The sequence below is a fragment of the Pogonomyrmex barbatus genome, unplaced genomic scaffold (genome assembly GCF_055798465.1).
Source record: "Pogonomyrmex barbatus isolate J1 unplaced genomic scaffold, ASM5579846v1 scaffold10, whole genome shotgun sequence".
Taxonomy (NCBI): Eukaryota; Metazoa; Arthropoda; class Insecta; order Hymenoptera; family Formicidae; genus Pogonomyrmex; species Pogonomyrmex barbatus.
Genome location: NW_028297099.1, coordinates 572794 through 595656, shown reverse-complemented (window position 1 = coordinate 595656; position 22863 = coordinate 572794). Strand labels below are relative to the sequence as shown.

General features: G+C 28.1%; 2 protein-coding genes and 1 long non-coding RNA gene across 5 annotated transcripts; 2 read left to right on the top strand and 1 right to left on the bottom strand.

Moving 5' to 3' along the window:
* Nucleotides 1–1089: 1089 nt before the first annotated feature.
* On the bottom strand, nt 1090–21234 carry Grd (GABA-gated ion channel). 3 transcript variants are annotated; one of them, XM_089085536.1, is made up of 9 exons: nt 20978–21234; nt 13407–13551; nt 11853–12045; nt 11386–11606; nt 5413–5495; nt 4611–4751; nt 3386–3538; nt 2439–2698; nt 1096–2132 (listed from the first exon to the last, which is right to left on the bottom strand). In XM_089085536.1, the coding sequence occupies exons 2-9, from the start codon at nt 13457–13459 to the stop codon at nt 1725–1727; spliced, it is 1512 nt and encodes a 503-aa protein (XP_088941662.1). In that variant the 5' UTR covers nt 13460–13551; nt 20978–21234; the 3' UTR covers nt 1096–1724. The 3 variants fall into 3 exon arrangements, with proteins under 3 accessions (XP_025075770.2, XP_088941663.1, XP_088941662.1); XM_025219985.2 differs by lacking the exon at nt 20978–21234 and having other exon boundaries at nt 1090–2132; nt 13407–13459; XM_089085537.1 differs by lacking the exon at nt 4611–4751 and having other exon boundaries at nt 1092–2132.
* Nucleotides 2600–8810, top strand: LOC148937844 (uncharacterized). The gene is made up of 3 exons (XR_016141457.1): nt 2600–2688; nt 5293–5489; nt 8731–8810. It is a non-coding gene; the product is annotated as an uncharacterized LOC148937844 (long non-coding RNA).
* LOC105433754 (uncharacterized) lies at nt 15954–19506 on the top strand. Its single transcript, XM_089085538.1, has 5 exons — nt 15954–16101; nt 16586–16808; nt 16980–17082; nt 17629–17824; nt 18226–19506. Exons 1-5 carry the CDS (start codon nt 15954–15956, stop codon nt 18504–18506), a joined length of 951 nt encoding a protein of 316 aa, XP_088941664.1. The 3' UTR covers nt 18507–19506.
* Nucleotides 21235–22863: the final 1629 nt, after the last annotated feature.

Here is a 22863-nt window from a genome sequence, read left to right as displayed (position 1 = left end):
ATATGATTTTGTATTGTATTGCCATTTTGAATACTTATCTAAGGGCACACGTAAAGTTGTTATTATATATCATAACTGTAATTACATATTATTGTAATTGCAAATTTATACGTGGGCTATCAAAAATTAGGTTAAGTTTAACTCTTTTTATGATATTGCTGTGTTGCGCTAATGATGCAGTGTATCGAAAATAAATTTTTATATAGAAAATTTTTTTATTTCATTGAAAAAAGTAAATTGATTAAAGAAGAAATGATAAAATTATAATTTTTCGAAATAATATTGTAATAATGCTTTGCTTCTCGTTTCTAATCATATATTCGATTTTAAATACGTGTAACTGTACAGAGAAGCTTGAGAATTCTTTTTTGTTCTTTTTTGTGAGACCGTCGATTCCCGTACACTAGCACCCCCAAGTTCCATTTTAGCAATTGCTAACATTTTCTTTGAATTAAACAGCCACTTCCATTTTCTGACACTGTCGATAAAATCTCATTCTGGTTTGTGTCCGTGCTACTTTCATAATTCAATTGATGGATCAAGAGTATGCCTATATGTATAATTATACATATAAGCATACTCATCCATTTACGTTCGCGTATTTTTTTTATCGTAGAATAAAGTATTGAACGTTAATATTAGTATATACATTTATCACATATTCATGTTTATATATATAACATATACAATAAAAATAATCTATGATAGATATTTTCTTATTTTTATAAAATCCCTCATAATCAGACTTTTAATTGGCGTATAATTATATATTATACGATTATTCTTACAAACTTACTTTCCTATAACTTATTTAATATTTAAATCTTTTATAATTAATAGATAATTTGCAATATTTACATTATAGGAATATATATATATTTATTTATTTATTAAAAAGAAATATAAGAAAGAAATAAATACAAAGAAATTAAGAACAAAAATAAAAAAGAATCAGAAAAGAATCATGAAATTTGCGTGAATTTTATATAACAAAAAAAAAATATATATATATATATATACATATCAAAAATAAATATATAGTAAAAAATTTATCTTGAAATTTTATAATACACTGAAGAATATTTTTAATATATGCAATATTAATATAATTTATTATTAAATTTATTTAATGCTAAATATAAATTTTTAAAATGGATGATTATCTTTTCTTTATTTATTATATTAAAATTGATTAAAATCGACAATCCTCTTTTCTTTGCACGCATGTTTAAAATTTTTTAATATTTTTGATTATTATTTATTATACAATTGAGTTTAAAATCAAACAATACAATTACATACGAAGGTATATACATAATGAAATAAAATACAATAAAAATACAAAACTTTTCGCAAGATATATGTAATACAATAATTTTTGCAAGATACAATTGAACATAATAATAACATATATTAACATATTATAACATATTACAATTTATAATGTATTATAATAAATAACAAATTAATTTTCGCTATTAACAGAATTATATAAGTATTAAATCGTGAAATTGATTCATAACATTGTTTCATTAATATGTAATTCCAGCCTTTGTCTCGTGTTGTTCTTCTTGTTGATATGTTTCTGCGAAACTGTTCAATCAACATTTTAATTTGTGCTTTTTCAGTATTAGAAAAAAATTACGCAATTGATTTTTTGTAATTGTTTCAACACAATTACAATTTTGCAATTTTTACAATTCCATTTGAGAAGAAGGATTCTATCATGCGATGTTGGAATTGTAATAGTGGATTCGTTCGCTGCGCGAAAGATACGCGTACCAATAAAAAAGATTGAAAGTAAGGAAAAAGAGGGGAAACACTACGCGACTGACGCGGTCAATTTTCGACACCGAGTTGTATCTGGGTGTTCGCCGATGTCGTTTTCCGGATGCGGACGATGTTGTTCGTCCGGAGGGTGGCGGCGGCACGTTGGTTGGATTTGGTCTTCGTCGAGATGGTGGACTGCAGGTCACACATGATATTTGCCACTGACTAGTCACTGCTGGATCTCTGTCGGGTATCGAGATTGCCGATAACGGTATCACTTCGATCATACTATCACCGTTTATCGCAAAGTTGCGGTTAGTACGTCCTCGTGCGCCAGAACTCGCGAAACTCTTCCGATAGCTCTGAAGCAATATTATTTATGTGAACGAATCGAAGTCGAATGTTTTGTTTATCGAATGTTTTTCCAGAATTAAAGATTTTGAATTGTATGTACTCTAATACTAATTTGGAAATAAAAGGAAAAGTATTTTAAGTATTTATTCTATTTGCTGCTTCTAAATTGCTGCTTCTATATTGTATTGTTTTTCCTTTCAATTTACTTAGATTTTATGGAGTTGATAATTACATCTCAGTATTAATATTAAAAAACTGAAAAAAAGTGAATAAATGTAAAAATTAATAATTTTTTGCTGTAAATAGTTGTTTACCGGTTGATTTTTCATTAGCTTTCTAGTTCCATCTTCCTCTTCGCTCGAACTTTCAGTATCGCTGAGATCAGAGATGAAATAACACTCGCCCGATCCATACTTAGTGAAATAATGTACCACTGCGAATTGTATTATGGTGGCAAAGATGAATGCGAACGAGAGAAAAACGAAAAAGTCCAGGGCAGTGGGATAAGGAACTTTGGGTAGATCGGTTCTCGCTTCGAGTCCTAAGAATGTCATCGTTAATACGGTAGTTATGCCTAAAATAAAATGTGACATTTTAACTGCGCAATTAAATGAATAAAAAAATAAAATTTATTTGGATTTAAATAAATATTGGGAAGGAAAGGATATAATATATTTGGCTATTATTTTATTTAAATTCTTTCGAAAATTCAATTTCAAGTTTCAAAAATTCATAAAAGTTTCATTACTTGTTCCATTTATAATTCTCCCATAATTTTCTTAATTTAAAAATTTTGTTATATTTTCGGTACAAATACAACATAATAAATATCTATGAGACTTGACTAATCAATATTTCTTTATACTCAATATTTATTAAAATAAATAATAAATAAATAGAAAAATTTTATACACATACACATACATGCGCGCGCGCGTGTGTGTGTGTGTGTGTGTGTGTGTGTGTGTGTGTGTGTGGTATATAAATAATTGCAAAACTGATGTTTAATTTTCAACACAGCAAAGTTACAAGTTTAATAAAGTCAGAAATTGTTAGTGCATTTATGGCATGTTGAGAAAGCATTAAAGCTTAAGTTATGCAGTTTGTGCATTACGCTTATGATCAACATAGATTCCTTTTGTATATTTATGATACATATGTAATTATTCATAAATATGATGTGCGTTCGGTACGATAGCATTCAAATATTACAACGGTAGAAGTCCCAAAGAACATTTTAATAAATAATAACTTCTCTCACCCAATGACACTCTATCGGCAGTAGCTTCTCTGTTTAACCAAAATGAAACCCAAGATAGGACGACTAATAGGATGCATGGACCGTATACTTGTATTAAGAAGTTACCCATATGCCTTTGCAAATGGAAGTATACTAAAAGCATCGAGTAATTCGCTGAAAAAAAAAACATGTTAATATATATGTGACTAAAAGTATCATATATTTTTGTTGCCAAGTATTTTTTGTTAAATATCATAAAATTAATATGATAATTACAAAATATGATGATTACAAAATGAAAAAAATTTAAGTAAAAGGACTCACGCAAAAAACAGTTTGAATAATTTTTACTTAAAAAATGTAAATGTAACATCACATATTTAATAATTAATAAATTAATAATTAATAAATTAATAAATACGATATTATATATATGTATATATGTATATATGTTCAGAGATTATATGTATCTACAGAGTATTTTAAAAATATTATTTATATAAATTTATAATTTTATACTTATTACATATTTTATGTTTATTTTTATAGATGAGATATAATATAATATCTGTTATTGCGTTGAAATATTATGTTAAAAAGTAATAATTATAATGACACAAATTCTTTTTTTAAATATCAAAATTATGAATTTTTTCATCATTTAATTGATAGCTTGATGATTTTGAAGCAAATTTCTTCGATAATAAGTACTCAAGAGGTAGTGAGAAGACTAAAGCAGTTGTTTACTAATCAATAATAATCCAATTAAAATTCACATTTAAAATATATCTATGGAACATTTGATCTTTTGCTGTGTTCTCCTGTATGAGCAGGCAATGAAAGTTTGAGAGAAGAAAAGAGATAATAGTCGTCTTTTAAAGAAAGCTGCAATTAGACATCACTTCTATGCGTCGTCTTTTGAGTGATCATATCTCCTTGTTCTCTTCATTCTTCATTTCCTCAGTCGGCTGTTCTTGTCCTCGATATTTACCGTAATGCAAAATACACGAAATACATTTCTTTTTTGAATTTTCTATAAAGTTCTTAATTTAGTTTTTTTTTATTAGGCTACTTTAATTTTAAAAAAATTATTTACTTAGGAGTTAATGCATATTAAAGTTTTTGTCTAATTACTTAGATATTTAGACAATGTGATTCAACATTGCTGTTTTTATTTCTTTACGCATATACGAAAAAAATTATTGGTAAGCTTGATATTTTCTATTTAGTTTAGGATTTCATTTACCATGCGAGAATCCCGATGCAGTCGAATGATTTGCGGTGGGATTGGCGACCAGATCAAATTGCGACAGTTTCATGTCCTCCGCTATTGCGACCTGCCTCGCGCTGTTCCACTTGTAAATTACGTCGCGTGTCGTGTAGCCAACTATAAATGGATTAATTTTCGCGTTGCCAAAAAGATTGACGTGTCATTTAACAATAATCGACAATCAAAAGCTGCATCTTTGATCTTTACTAATCGTTTAAATCGTTTAAACACAATTACTAAAAATAGGAAAAGAAATAAAGAAATATAATATATTCTATTCGTAACGATTATTAATTAAATCTACTTTATACTTGACTAAAATATATTTGTCATATATATATAAAAAATGATAGTCAAATATTATTTGAATATAATTTGTCAAGTTTAACTACTTGGTAGATGATAAACGTGTTTTTTAATTTGGATATTGTTAGGATATTGTTATAGTATATTTTTAAGTTTAAAGCATAATTCCATAAAATTATTATAATTATTGAAAATTAAGTATAAATGTTCACTTTGTATACATATATTTTAAATTAATACATTTTAAATTTGTAATCTTGTTTCATAAGAGAATGCCATTAAATATTACATAATCTTTTATGAAATTAAGTCACTCTAAAAATGAATAAATTTGATCTTTGTTATTTTTCAGTTTACCATAAATCAATGATATGATTTGAATATTGCTGAAGAAAAAAAAAAGTGAAAAGAAGAAATGAAATGAGAAGAATGTTTTTGAGAGTCGCAGAACAAATAAATCTATTAAACTCACAGCTACCGAATCGCAACGGACACCTTTGCGTATCCATTGGAAAATCCTCGAGATTCATTGGACATCCCGCCTTGATTGTAAGCCTGAAAAGATACAGAGAAAAGAACAAAGTTTGAAATATCATAATCTTAATATTAAGAAAACATTTGCAACTGAGTCTTAAATTGTTTTTATACAAATGCCTTTTAAAGTTGAGTAAAATCAATAATTTCGATAAAATTTTAATATTTTATTTGATAAAATGCATATGCATAACGGATAATGTTACAAATCGATCTGAATTTGATTGAATTATCATATTATGCGGTTTAACTTCATCGGAGAAGTTAGAATCGGAGGATGAGACGATCCGTGATTAATCGGATCCATCACCTTAGCACTCTATTAGTTCACTCGATCGCTCAATTTGCAGCAAGTATGCATCCTTCTATGTTTACATATCGTGAAAACGCGTTGGATGGATTGCTTCTGTTATATTCCATTATATTCCAAGTTTTAGAAGATATAATTTTATTTTTATTGTTTTGTTATTTGTTTCATAACAACAAGTTTTATTTTGTCTACATAATTTCAAATGAAAGCTTAAAAATATGGACAATGAATAAAATAAAAAAAACGCAAAGAAGATAACAAATAATGATTAATGTAGAAAGAAGACGAGAGAGAGAGAGAGAGAGAGAGAGAGAGAGAGAGAGAGAGAGAGGGGGGGGGGAAGGGAGATAGAAGGGAACCTGGAAAGAATAAGGAAGGATGTACGTCACGGTGAGGCCTGATCACGAACTAATCGTGAAAATTCGTAATTATTATTTTTGCGAAAAATATCATCTCAGCCAGGAATCGAATTTCCAGGTCCTAGGTTCCAGAAGTCATTTTTCTTTATTGGAATATAGGATTCTTAGCTTTTTTTGATGTCATAAATTGTCAAAGTTGTATATTTCTCTCATGTATTTCGACATGCGCGAGAGATGCTTTGAGACCATTTGTTGAAGATAAGGCTCGGGTGATTTGTTTTGAATGATTTTATCATTTCAATCATCGCAACTGCTTTTTATTTTCAGTAAAATCAGATCCAGCAATTGAACTGTTAAGTTAGTTTTGCTGGATAAATATCGATTATCGAGATCTTGTGAACAAATGTTATTATGATTACGTATGTAAATTGGGAATTAAAAGATTTACAATTATATTTGATAATGAAAAAAAGATCTTTTTGAGATTAATATAATTTATCACTTATCGTGATAATTATTTAGACTAATCGTAAGAGACTTAATTAATTTTGGGAACACATAAAAGTTTGTGTTACAATCAAAGATTAGTTAACTTTTAGCAAATTACAGACTATTAAATATACTAAAAGTTTCAAATTATATACATTTTGCGTAAGATCATGGGAAGTTTAAAGTATTCTATTCTGCATTCTAAACTTATGTGGGATACATTATACAGATGGCTACTCTAATGAAACTTATAATTCTATGTTATAATAAATGCATCACCTCTTCTCTCTCTCTCTCTCTCTCTCTCTCTCTCTCTCTTTCTTTCTCTCTGAGAACTTTGATGAGAAAAAGTAAAAGTTTTATTCCTTTGTAATGACAAGTTTTGCCTGTCTCATGAATAACGATGAGCACGACCGAAAAAGTGTGAGATAAAATGAAGTAGAATGGAATGAGATTAAAAGAAGAGAAATCAATTTTATGGAAAGGTAAAAAAAGAATTAACCGAGCGAGTAAAGTTAAACGGATTTAAAATAAATAATTCACAGCAATTTTAAACATAGCAACAGCGTGACGATTACTTCTTAATTTTTTTAGTAAATTCCTTCGAAGAAAGGAATTTATTAAAAAACATGAGAATTTAAACAATATAAAGAAAAAATTAAAACAGAATGAAAATAAGTAGCATACACATAAAAGATCCGTGTATAACAATGATAAATAAATAGTAGGATTTGTAATCAAATTTTTTTAGCTTTAATAGATTTTCATCTCAGTAACATAAAAAAAATGAGTGTCTCTTAAAAGATATTTTTGAAAATTAATAAAAACAAATTAAATTTATAATCATAAAATTTATAAATTTTTATTGAAGTGTAAATTATTATAAAAAATTAATATGCATTATAAGCAATTTTATTATTGTCGTTTGAATGTATTAAAAAATATGATTACTTACAATTTCTTGGCTAAATATTCGAATAACAAAAGTTAATCCGGAAACTTGATCCAAATAAACATTATCCAGAACAAAAGAAACGCAAAAATTGCTTTTGTTTTTAAAGTTTAAATAAGAATTACAGAAAAAAATGAGATTTTCCTGTCACGCATTATTAAAATTTCTTTCGATAGACTCTGGCTTAAATGATATCCTCTAGATCAACAGTTAAAATAAAATTTTGACCTTAATCTGTTCGAAAGATGTCACACAACATTTGTGACAATTATATTAGACAGCGAGTCTGGAAATATATTGTATGAAAAATTCTGAAAAATCATTTTTCTGAGATGAGAAAAGTATTAATTAAACTTTTCATCAAAAATATTATTCAATAGTAAATATTTTTGGAAAAATATTGTAATCAAATGCTGTATATGCATGCGATGTAATACTTTACGTTATTACGACATATTAAATATTCAAAAGATAGAACTTAAAGAATTGTAGAATTTAGTCATTTTTTTACAAATAAAATCACAATTTACTACTAGGTTTTAAGAATTATTATAAAGAGATCATTTTTTTTATTCGCTCTTTCAGGTCATTGAAATATTGGTGTAGTTTGACGAAATTTTGGCGTTCAAAAGAAATCTATTGATCGGCAGAAAAAGTAAGAGAGAAATAGAGAGATAGAGGGTATTTGCACGGTATAGTATACACTTCATGCTTGACGCACTTCATACTCTTGCGAAATTGGATATCTCTCTCTCTCTCTCTCTCTCTCTCTCTATCTCTTCTCCTGTCTTGAAAGTGCAACGAGTTACTGTAATTCGTTCTTCCGTTCATGCATGCACTGCAAACCATCTTCGATACTTCTCGATACGATTCAACTCTTCTCGGACTAGATCTCTTTTCCCTTTTTTTTTGCCTACATTCTTATCAATTGTTAATAAACGCTCGCATTTGTTTGCTTTCGTGTTTTCACTACGATAATGATGGAATCTCGAGTTTATTAATGTCAATTATCATTATTTTGTTTAAGATTGACAAAAATTAATAAAAAGTAAATCAAAAGATTGCTGTATGTAGAAATAATTTGTCGCTCAATTATAGAATTTGCTCAATCTTTTACTTTAAATAATAAAGTGCTTTGAATTTTAGGTATTCCGTCTTTGGATGTCTCGACATTACATGGAACATGAGAGATTATGTATACAAACATACGTAATATATTTTTTTTTTAAGATTTTGAATATTGCATTAAATATATCAATCTTTATATTTTACAATTTTCTTTTTATTTCTTAAAAAAGAATAATTAAAAATTATAGTTTTATATAAAAAAATTGATATATATTGTATTGTTACTCTAAATATAAAGAAAATGTATTGAAGAGTAAACAATTTTCGATTAGTTTGATTATATAACGTCGCACATTAATCGTGGAATTTCATAAAAGCTGATTTGCAGCGGTATTAATTATATGCAAATCTCACAATCGTACTTGATTCTCCGTGGCAGTTACGGTACAAAATTCTTTTTCATCGCTAGAACATGAGATCTAACTTTAATTCGAACTCATGTTTAAATAAGACTTATTCTTTTCTCATTGTAGGAACAGAGTGCCTTATGTGGTGAAAAATAAAAAAAAAGATAAAACTGAAAAGATGAATATTTCTTAAATTATTTTGATTTAATCAAATTTCCAGCAATTATTAACATTTGACTCAAAAAATGTATGATCAAGAAAAGTATATTGTTTAAAATTAATATTTAGAAATAAAATAATTCTCTTTCCTAAATCTATAAATATAATTTATAAATTTTACTCTCTCTCTCTCTCTCTCTCTCTCTCTCTCTCTCTCTCTCTTTCTATTTATAAACTTTTTATGTTAAAAACATTCCAACTAGCCTCAATAAAAAATTTGTTACATTTATAAATTTATATTTTATTTTTTGTTAAGATAACTTTACAAATTCTCTTTTATTAGTTAAATCAGAATTTGTAGAAATAATTATTTATGAAATGTAAATCAAGATTGCGATATATTTTATAATATAATTATTTCTTCACTATAAACAATATAAACAATTTTCCCCAACAATATGCGAAATTGTACGTATAGGTATTTAATAATAGAGTATCAATAATATATTATAACATCATTTATTTTCTTGTTCTGATAAAAATTTACTCATAGACTTCGAAATTGATGAAATCAGCAAATTCTTACAAATTTTTGCTAGTTTAGATAAATCTTGATATCGGATAAAAACCAATTTCTTGGCAAAGGTAGCCAATAAAGTGTCGAGTAAATAACACTACGGACGTGATCACAACGTTTTCCCGTTTAAATGAGTCCAGTCGGTCAGAGAAAGATACATGAGACCTCGTTTTTCAAAGAATGTTTAAGATGAGGCGGCGATAGGATAAAAGCTGCCTTCTTTTTTCGACTTGTCAAGAAAAGATTTTCGTGTAATTATCAAGCTTTGTGTTCTTAAATTTATTGTTGGCTTGATAGTTATCTAAAATTTTTTTTCAATTATTAATAAATATAGCAAGTAACAAAATTGACAAGTTAGATAAATATGTATTATGTCCTTTTTGTTAAAATTAATATTAATTGTTAAATATTTAAATATAAAAATAAAATAAAATATTACAACGAAATGAATACTTGTATCTCATTACAATATCAAATAGTAAAAGATAGATCAGTTAAAAAATTAATAATTGTTAACAGAGAGATATTTCCATATGTTATTCGTTCGATATCTGGATATCTTGTTGAAAAAGATTTTTTGTGAAATTTAATCAAGTAATTAATGACATACATTTACCACGACTATATGATTCCATCAAATGTCTGTTTTGATGGAATTAAAAAGTGAATTCTGGAATAATATTCAATATTTAGATTTTCTCCGCATCTCCTTAAATTGCGTATCATAGAGACTATTTTGTTTTTTTTTTGTTAATATCTACAAATCAAATAGAAATATAAATAGGATGTTGGATCAAGCGATACAATCATCTCCTCATTGTTAATCTGTTCCCTTTCTCTTGACCTAGTCTTCCGGATTGGCTCCATTGTGTACGGCAGAATTAACCCTTGAGTTCGAGATACCTCAGACCTTGCACATGTCACGTCGCTGAGAAAAGATTTGGAGAGATTCGGTCGAACGAACACTTGCATATTTACTTCTATTCTAAATATGTATACATATACGTTATACGCCTCATTGAAAATATGAGATCGTGCGTTATTAATAGATCAAAAATCAATAGAAATCTATTCAAGCTTGTTTTCCTTTTATTTGCAAATTTTCAATTTTCGAATCACTAATCTCTCTTAAGTTTAACATTTTACAATTTTTTAAGTAGTATGTCTTTATTTATAATTATCAAAATACATATAATAAGTTCAAATAAGGATATCTTTTAAAAGAACGAAAACATATGACAAAGGAAAAAATTTTTATTAACGATTGGTGATAGTAAACGATAAATTTTAAAAACAATACCGATCATAAATTTCACGACATTTCTGCAAAAAATATTGCGCTTTTCATAATTTTCTTGAAGGGATATAAAATAAGAAACTCAGAAATATGTATATTTATGTATGTATATTTTCTTTTGCGTTTCTTTATCTTATATTCAAATTTCAAGAAATTTATTATTTTTGATTAGAAATTACAGCTATTTCTCATAGAAAATAAAATATATAATTAATTATTTTTAGTTTTAAAATGTTTTATATGGTTTATATATGTATTTTTAATTTACGGAAACAAGGAGATATTAATCATACCTGGAACTATAAAGTACTCTGCCATTCTGATAAAGTCTGACAAACTTATTCGGACTGGTGATGGTATGTAAGTAACTATGCTTGCCATTGTAGAAGTACGTGTCGGGCTTCCAGATTTTCGCCAACATAGAAATACTCAGTGCAAGTGTTTCCTTGCCACCCTGAAATGCTAAACGTCTGTCGACCCACGACTGGCGAAAGTAACAATCCATTGAGTATGTCTGCGGGGAATTTAAAAATTTGATTAAGTTTTTATTTATGCATTTGATCATACATTGGATCATACATTTGAGTTCATTTGAGTTCTTTCTGATATCATGTAATTTTAAGTCAATAATAATTTGTATAATTTGCTATTTATTTAAAACGCCAAAACGCCAAGTCTTGAATTAGTTTCCCGATTTAGACATCTATAGTTAAAATCAATAATTGGCCCGTGCCGTATAAGATGAACAAAAGATACTAACCATATCCACTTCGGAAATAGGACCCATGCTGCGTACCATGATATCGACTTCGACGGTGGCCGGAGGCCCGCCGAAGTCTGGTCTGATACTATTGTCGTAACCACGAAGTAAATTATCCAATAGATCGCTAATATTGCTGTGATTGTTGCTTTGCATCCGCTGCCCGATGGAAATTTTTACACCCATAGTCGTCCTAAAACAAATATTTTATTAACCGATTAATTTGATGCCTGTCAATTTTATAACAAAAACACTTACTTTAAAACACACCATCCTAGTGTGAAGAAAAATATTCAAATGTTTTTTAATATTTTTTGAAATAAATATTAAATTTTTGTGTCATTTGGACAGGATCAATGTTTTTAATTAATATTGATGAGGTCTATGTGTTTGGTACAAAAACTCGAAATCGATGTGACAAAACGAAAAGTTGATATTCATCGATGTGATATGTGTTAAATAAATTGATCAATTGATTTGCAATAACAATACTCTAGGATTGTGAGTTTTATATTATAAGAAAGTATGCAACTAACTCAAAATATTTTATCCTAAATACTCCTATTAGTAGCTTATTTGCTTTCTTTAGCTTGTGTGTTCTAATTTATTCTTGTACATGTGTGTATTTCTGTGTGTGTGTGTGTGTGTGTGTGTGTGTGTGTGTGTGTGTGTGTGTGTGTGTGTGTATACATATACATATAATAAGCGTACGAGGTAAGTCACGCTTTATTTTTACTTGACTTCCCGAAATCTTAATGAATATATTTCTATGTATATACATCTGTAGAGCAGCGAGTGCAATTAAAACTCATGCACGAGAGAGCTAAATTAAGCCGGAATCGTACTTATGTTTAGAAAGCATTTTCAACAAAATCGCATTCTCTCGTTTACCCTACCTATCATCATATAGTTCAATTTGCTGAATTTATATTATTCAGATTTATTTCAGAAGAAATTGCACTTTCTGTAGCGTTTGTTAATTAATTATTACGAAAACTTTAATTTAATTTTTTATTTTACAATATTTGACTTGAAATTTAAACTCAAGCAAATAGAAAGTATGTTTATATTTTTTACAAGATGTAATATGTTAATATTTGTATTGTATTAATATTTACTTAATATCACAATTATTTTGTTTTATATATATATATATATATATATATATAAGCCGACAATGAGTAACATTATGGAAAAAAGACATTAATGATGAGCTTGTATTCATATATTCTTTATACTATTCCAATAAAAGTGACTTTTATTTGATGCATACAAAAAGATGCTTTTAATCAGTTATTCATAAATCAGTTATTCAAAACGATAAGTAAATATGCTCGTGAATTTACATGTGCCTTCTGAAGATTGTATTGCTATATATAAAACGAATACGTAATTATTTGCGTGATTTATAAATCGTTTGACGTTTTGACGAGATACTGTCGAATTTAAATGAAAAAAATCTTGTGCAGATTTTTATATAAATTCAGTGTATAATTGGTACATCAAATACATAAAATGAAATGTAACACAGAATTGATTGTAGATGAAACTTACAAAAAAGAAGAGGTAATAAGGTTGGCAAGGATGAGCAGGACTTTTGCTTTCATGATGTTTCATCCGGGCCTTGTTTTCTTCGGAATGAGGTTTTGCTCGTCAATTTCAATTCAATTTCAATAACATATCCATTCAATATTTTGCACTATAATAAAAATCAACAATTAATATACAATTAATACGCATGCGGAATATATCGCAGATATCATAGAAATGTTCTGAATGTACTTTGAATATGGAACGAGGAAATTATATCATGTGGATATTTCGAGTATTCACTCGAAATATGAGAAGCTATACAGTTATAATATACCGTGTGAATATTCTCAATTCTGAGAATATATGATTATAATATACTACGCACATTTTATACAAATGTTCTCAGTATATGCGGCATAATCTAAATACATTTGGTATGAATATTCACATTGTATGATATCATATTGTTAGGCAAGTTTAGAAATAAAATATCAATAACTTTTAACTTCAATTAGTTCTCAAAACTATATTAATACTACTTTAATCTTTTAAGGTTCTTTATAAGTTAACATCTTTGTTTACAGCATATATAAATATGACAAATCATGATATTTCATAGTTTAATATAAACAATATATTTTATATAAGATTTATTTTTAATTTTACTGAAATTAATATAATTAAAGAAGCAAGAAAAATTCTGATACATTCTGATATCAATTTAATATGCTTTTTTTAAAAGTGGTTTTTAAAATTTAATAATTTTCCTTTGATAACACGATATATATTTTCAAACAGCAAATATTGTCAAGATTTTTTATTTTTTAGCTGTCTTTGAGATATTTTTCGAACGTTTTTTGAACTTTTGTACTGCTCGATTTTATGCGATAACGCAAGGTGAAATCGGTAAATTGGTAAATTTTGACGGTTACGCATACATTTGCTTAAGCAACATATACATTCATCCTCTCGAAAATAGTTTACAGCGAAAGACGACGTGCCTTTGAAAGCGAACGAACCGCATCGTATGCAAACAGCTATTTTATACACACGTAAACATAGGATATGCTTTGAAAGGTGGATGTCATTTGCAACGCGATGATTGGGAAATTATCAGTACAAACGTGTACGTAAATTGAAAGTCTTGAGATTTTAATTACTCAACAGTTATTTTCTAAAATATTTAGACGAAAGTGTGACGAATCGTTAAACAAAACTTTAAATAAAAATAATACTGACAATACATCTAATTTTATTTTTGAGTTTTTTTTTTAAGCTATTTTACAGATAAATCTTTTTAGTCTTCGAAATATTTTCGAAAAATGTTATGTAGGACATTTCATTCTTATGAGAAAACGAAAACTTTTTCAAACAACAAATATTTTCTGTAAAGTATGGCATACTTTTATCCAAAACAATGTATAAAATAACAACACATATTATTATATATTTTATTATAATATATTTTTATTATAATATGAATATGGAAATGTAAAACGTTACAGTCAGCACACGAATCGTGTGCTTACAATGTATTCTTGTTAACGGCATAAGTACAGAATAAGTAAGTCACACAGTACTTAATGAACACACGTACGAGAAAGCACGGATAACAGATGCTCCTTAAAGTTTAATTTGAAATTCGAGATCATGGTACCGCGAAAATTCCTGACATTGACGTATGCTCGATAGCACTTCGGGTAGTCCTTATTACAAGCTGTAAGTGGAATGACACAATATCAATTTTCCATGCGGCAAAATGCGGCAAAATGTACAATGACAATCTGTCGATTTCCAGTTTCAAAAATATCAATTATTCTCGTACGTTTTTCAATTTTAAATTTAAAATTGTTCGCTGTATCAAGTTCACTAAATTTCAATTTCTAAATTACGTCAAGTATGTGTTACTCATCTGGTGAGCCATTAAATTCCAAATAATGTATGTCAATGTGTATACAGTTTATACACAAGTGCTAAAATAATAAATGCTTTTGCGATTCTGATTTAAAGAAAAAGAAACATCACGAAGAAACAGACGAAGAGTATCGTGTGAAGACAACAGACGTATTGGCGATAACTTCGACGCGAATGACGACATGCCTCAATGAAATTCGTGGTGCTCTTAAAAGACCCGCATTTATGACGGGTTTATTAGAATATTTATTTGTCATAACAAAAAAAGCAATTGAATATTTTTTGGCTCCAAGTATTTATCAAGTAATGTGCGTGTAAGTGTGGTATCAATCTTGAAATTCATAGTGATATTCGAAGAATAATCGTGTCATTCGTAAAATAAACACAAAAGGACTCATCATAAATAAATTGAAGATATTCTTTGAAAAACTTTTTGTAAATAACGTGTTGGAATCAGAAAACATTAAAGTGATAAAAACATAATTATTGTAATTAGAAACTAGTAAATTCCAATTGTTAATAATTATTCAGTATCCGATAATATATTATTCATTCGTTATAGTAATACTTAGAAATTTAGTCACTAGAAGTTCACAAGGTTCATAGTTAGGCAATAGTCGAATAAATTGACTGGATAAATTGTGAAATTTCAAAATGGTTCGACCATCGAATCCACGATTCATGGCTCGTGTGCTAGCCGCAGTGGCAAATCTTGGCGATACTAGAGGTTCATCGGCTCGTGAAGTTCTTAATTTTATTCGACACAGCAATGTATCTCTTAAAAATCTAACATTGAAGGTGAAAATATATTAGATGTTTATACGCTTAAACGCGTTATGTTTTCAATTTTTTTCTTGTTTAATTTACATGTTAATTTATGAACGTAATTCATATGTGGAAAAATATATTACAAAGTGAATTACATACTTCACGAAATATATTAATATTTTATAGAAATGAAATATTTACATATGCATTTCAACGGTTTTTCTTTAATTAAATATTCTAAAAAATCTCCAGTCTTCTCAGGAATTAAAATATATATATATATATATATACTTTCTATTATCAATCCAAAGTTTTGTAACAAATTTAATTTAAAAAATATTAATTTTTGACAACAAATTCGTATTCTTATCAAAATTTTATAGTTTTCCGCTTTTATGATAATTATGCATCTTCAAAACTCACTAAACTATTTAATAAAAAAAGAAAAGATAATTTCTGTTATGACTGATAATAGAACTTTAAGTAATTTAAATATTCATATGACATATTTGATGCATCGCAGGTGCATCGAGCTTTAAAGCATGCAGTAAACGCTGGACTTTTACGGCATAGGAGTGGTCGTTATAAAGCATTGGCTACTTTGAATCCAACTTCTGTCCCTAAACCACCTGCTAGTAAAGAATCAACTAATAATCAAAAAAATCAAGAGAAAACATTGAAACCTGACATACAAGCATTGATTGGCAATGTGGAATCCTCTCGTCGAATACAAGAGCGCAAGTATGCTGATATATTATTATATTAATATATCAATAATAAATATATAACAAATATAACAAATATATTAATAATAAATTGTTATAAAAACTCTAACATGATTATAAAATGTCGAAATAGAAATGCAATCAAAATAGATTTTTTTATTCTATTTAATAATTATGAATTATATAGGAAAAGAACGTCCCGGCGACGAAATAGTAGACATCGTAGTAATAAAATGAGAAGGAAGTCTCGAAGTTCACCATATACTAAACGATCCAATACCGTTCGAAAGGTGTGTTAATTAAAATTATTGCTATTTGATTATTTCGACTAGTTTAATAATAAAATTCAATTTTGTTTATATCTTTAAATATATTTGTGTTATGCCATTATGTTTATCCTGATATTCTCTTAAAAATCAGGATATCTATGAAGAGATTCCCAATTTTAAATGTCAGGATGTTGTATTATTCCTAGATTTTGAACTAAAGGAAAGATAAATTGTAATACGAGCTTAATGCAACATCAACATAATATGATATTTTGGTTACCATTAATGGCGAAGAGACGATTCGCCATAATTCGTTATAATTCAACATAAAGTCAATATTTTCTACAAGATATTGGAAAAAACTATAATTACATTATATTAATAAAATAAATGATATACGTTATTTTGTATATATGTGTATTGAATGAATTTAAACTGTAACAGTATTGAGAAACATAGTAATTGTTACAATCCTTTTCTTGCATTACATCACGCATAAAGATTATTAATATTTGATTAGATAAATCGAGACAAGAGATACAATTTTAATATTCTTGGTGATGATAGCGAAAGCGTACATATGAGGACGAGGAGTTCGAAAATCAGTCATTCGGACGGCATATCTTGCACGGAAGAGACGATTCGCCCGTACCATCCAGTCGCAGACCGAAACGTTCAAGAGTATCCAAGCGAGAACTGGAATCCGACTTCTCTGACGAGAGTGACTGTGATAGTGTTGTAAACCGGAAGCATGTATTTCAAGGTAATTTTCGATCACGTGAAAATAAAGTAGAAAACTTATTAAAAATTATTACGCAATATAATCTTCTTTTAATTTAATTAGATTTTTGAGGGGGAGAGAGAGAGAGAGAGAGAGAGAGAGAGAGAGAGAGAGAGAGAGAAATGTGCAGTTTCATGTAGAATATCTGTATAGAATATCTATTACATGGCTGTGTTTCGATATAGCTAGTACTAAAAATCTATAGTTACACATGTTACAGATTTTCAGTACTAGTAATAAATATCGGCTTTCTACGACTCACATTTGCCTAACAAAAAAGCAATAGCTAATATTATTACTCTATATTTGCGTTTTTATCTTTTTTTCGCACATTTACATATTTATTTGGATTCTAAATACATAATTATTGGTCTATGTTTCAGCAAATAAATCACTGCGTCGAGAACCGAAACGCAAAGAGACACGTGCGAAATCGAGAGGCAGATCAGCATCTCGAACTCGAAGTTCGCAACTGCTACAACGAGCAATGCAAGCGCGACAGCATCAGATTAAGGAAAACGAAAACGAAAATCAGCAATGTGACAAGAATCGCGGATCCACAGAGAACAATGTAGGGCGTCAAGAATTACATAAAGACATCGAGAGAATTCGCGAGCCAAATGACAGCAATAGTAGCAGCACTCTCGAGAACTCGAGAGATTGATCACATCCTTCTATTTTTACTGTCCTACTCTACATTTCTCAACATAATTTTCTGTTGCTTGTTGACAATTATTTGTCTACATCTATTTGTTTTGTATTTTTCTACATTGGAATGTAATCTTGTTTTAAAAGATTAATTTGTGTTTTAATAATATAAAACAAATTTAAAATAAATCTATATTTGAGGAAAGATTTTTATTTTAACAAAAATATTAAATAGGTACTTACAACGTAACTTTTACCTTACAACATTTTATTTTCAAATTGCGTAGAGCATAATCTAGCAAAATAATATTTTACTAAGAAATATTTATCGAAAACGTTTACTTTAAAAATTGATAAAAGACAAGTTTCAAATCAATCATTTAAACTTACGATCATTCCGATAAATAGAAATGCAATATCATGCACATCACAGAATTTTTAGGTTTCAATTGCGTATTTTTGTGTCTCTTTTTATGATTTGTTACTCAAAAATACATTGATATTATTTGAAGTTTCGCAAAAGATTAGATAGATAACTGTCTTTGCAAACTTTTTAGCAAAACTTATTTGCAGTTGCATGTCTTCTCGGCGTATGATCAGCTGACGTTTTCGTTTTATATTTATCATTGGAAGACGATAAATATATGACGAGCAAATATTAAGAAATACTCGACAAAGCTAGAAGCTTTAACCGAAATGGGGTATAATCGTGAATATCACTTATATACAGGATTTTTCTCACCATACTTGATTAAAGCTTCGAAGCGGTGCATTTTTCAATGTGACTAAAGCTTTCTGATGTTTATCGATTTAGCCAATGGCGTTTTATCCCTGCTAACAAAGTTTTCCGAGAACAGTAGTCTACCTTCTATATTCATTCGAAAGCAACGTCTTTGTACGAGACGCTGCTTAAGTTTACTCGGAATTTTATCCCGCAAAGTTTTCTACGAAGTATTACTTTACTAACACATTTGTTTTCCAATTGTACTTTAAGAAATGACAAGTCATTATTTGATCTGACGCACTTGTATAAAACGTAATATATGTATATGTGATGTGATCACATATTAAAATTATCCTCCTTTCTAAAAATGGTATGGACATCAATACTCGCATCTCTCAAAATTATGTATTGTTGTCGCTTTTCCGCGATGCCGATTGGTTCTTTCGCTGCGCTAACTTCGTGAGTAGCTGTCATTGTATTGGTCTCACAGAGCACAGAGGATCGTTTTGACAATTGTGTATCAAGAAGTTAAAAATATTATAATAGTATTATAATGGTATTATATTAATTTTTGCTCTTGTGTTGAAAAAGATAAATAGCGCGCGCGCAGTGCGCGTTTGTAATATTTAGTCTCTAAAAGAGAAATATATGTACACACACACACACACACACACACACACACACACACACACACACACACACACACACACACACACACGAAATATAAATTATATTTTTACACAAATAATTAATTATCAATTAATTTATAAAAAAACATAGTAAAAATAATCATTCTAATAGATATACAGATACATCATATGCACTTATTATTTATGCTATGTATAAACTTTTTAATTTAAATAAGATTTTTATATTTATATCTTATATAATCATTCACATTTCATTCACTTTTAAAGATTTCTATGTATTTTGAATATAAAAACTTTTAATTTTCATGCGTTAAACTAGTTTATATTTCTTCATCTCGCTTATCAAATAAATTCTGTTAAAATACGCTTCAGCGCATCGCGCTCGCAAATGTGCACGCTTCCGCTATTTGCTTGAGTGACAGCTAAAAGTGTAATAGGCAAATTATAACATAATGAATAATTAATAATGGAAAAGAGTATGTATATATTATATTGTATCCTACGAAGGATATAATATTATAAATAAAAGTTTCATTTCTACACGAAATTTCTATAATATTTTTTGTTTTCAACATTTATGTAATTAATACTATTTTTATAAGAGATTGAAAAATACTCGAAATATGATACAATGCCTTGAATAAGTCAATAATTTTCCAAAATTCATTGCATATGTATTAACGAGACAATTTGTGTTAAACGTTATATGAAAAAAATTATACAATATAAAGTTTATTTTAATCATATAGATATTTATATTTATATGTTAAAATTATAATGGTTATACCTACATTTATAAGATCGATTAAATTAAAAAAATTTTATTTTATCTTTGATGAAAAATAAGAGTAAAGAAAGAGACAGAATAAGCATATAAAAAATAAATGCAGTTTGTTTATTATTAGAAAAAAGGGAATGTAAGAGGGAATACATTTTTAAATTTCTAAATAATGTTTCTAAATAGAAGGTTTAAAATACTTTTTAAATTTTATATAAATTATTGTAAATATGAAATCAAACAAATATCATCTTTAAAATCACATAAATTAAAGACATTATAAAGTATATAAAGTAAAGACATTAATATCTATGTTAAATTTTTTAAAAACTTACCAAACACGCATGTTCGAATTCTTGGCATTTTGAAACTTTTGCACAACAAGGTCACGATGTTAATAAAAATGTTTTCGACATTTTTTGGAATTACTCAAATACGTTAGACGAATACGTTTCTGAATAATTTTTACCTTAATACAAGTTACAACAACATAAACAACATAATCTTAATGCATAATCACATAGGATATCTAAAGATCGCGAAAAGCACGTGGCGAGGCCACGATGCATACTGACTGCTCCAAACAGGACAGCTGACGAAGAGTAGAAACGCCGCGCTTTCCGCCCACATTGCCATCAATCCCCACCAGCTTGCGCTTCTTTCTCTCTTTCTCTCTGTTCTTCACATATCTTCGATCGTTTCATAAAATTTATCAATAATATATTTAATAAAAATAATTAATTCTATAATAATAAGCTATAGAATAATTAATTTTGAAAAATTAATTCTTAATTTGAAAATACTATTATTATTAGAAATACAGTGTATCTTTATATATAAATAAAATTTGACGTAAACTTGAACAAAAGATACGCGTCTCGATCAATACTAATGTTGACTAAAAATTTTGTTAGCTTATATTTTTTTCAGTATTATATTTATCTTCAAACTTATCATTAAACTTATTTCTTAGCATTAAAATAACTTTAATGATAGCAAATAATTGCATTTATTAAAATAACATTTGCAAAACAAAGTTGTAATAATATTACATTCCCTTTTTTTCTGATAATGAATTAATCTTGCTTATTATATTTAGTTAGCTTACCCATAATTTTTCATAATCTTTTGTAATAATTCCACGAATTATTAAGTCGTTATTTCTAATTGATCTTAAATTAACTGTTCCTTTCTTATTTTTGAAAAAATATAAATAACATTTGAATGATGTATGATCTTTAATATGAGATTCTACTAAAGAATTCTCTCCTAAGTAATCAATCAATTGAAAGCACTCGGCCACATTTTTGTGGCCGAGTGCAGAATGACAGAACCCGTTTTACGACATCATGTTTCATTGCGACATAGGACTTTGCTTTCGTTCTCAAGGATGCATTAAGGGGTTCGCACGATTTTCCATTGAATTCTACAGATCTCGTTATTTGAAAATGTGGTATCTTTAATATGTATACCGAGTTCATTATATTTAACTTCATCTACCATATATCACATACGTGATGTATCATAACAATTTAGTTTTTTTAATTTTCAGATTAATTAATATATAAACAAATATAAAAAAGTTAAATTCGAATGTAATCGGAATTTAAAAAAGAGTGGATTCTTCAGTTAAATAAAACATTTGAAAATTTTGGTACCCATGTAATAGTTTCGCTTGGCACGAATGTTCTACGAAGTCTATAACAAGAACAACAAATGAAAAAGTATTATCTAAGATTAATGGAGCCTTTTTCTTAAGAAAGCTAGAAAGTATCCGATGTGCGAGGCATTTTCGGGGAAACGCAGACACAGATAGCGCGTATAAGTTAGTAAGCGAATAAATCCGTATAGAAAATGAACTACGTCTCCGGGTTGTCCGGATCGGAAACGCGTTGAACATTACGGTTACTCGTTGTCTGCCGGAAATATCAGCGATGCCGTTTTCTACCATCGGTTATAGATTGTGACGTGTATCAATGATCGGAGTTACGAATTCATTTCCCATCGCCACAAGTCCTTTAACCAGACAAAAATTATAGTGAATGCAACGGAATACACATGTCTTTTTTTACATTTTATGCCAAAATAAAATTTATTTTATAAATTAAAATAAAAGAACGATTATCAACGATTATATGTACATTACAATTAATGCGAAGAGATAAGAAATTCCAATTTTTTTATTAGAAGATCATTAATTTTTAATATTTGAGATTGACGA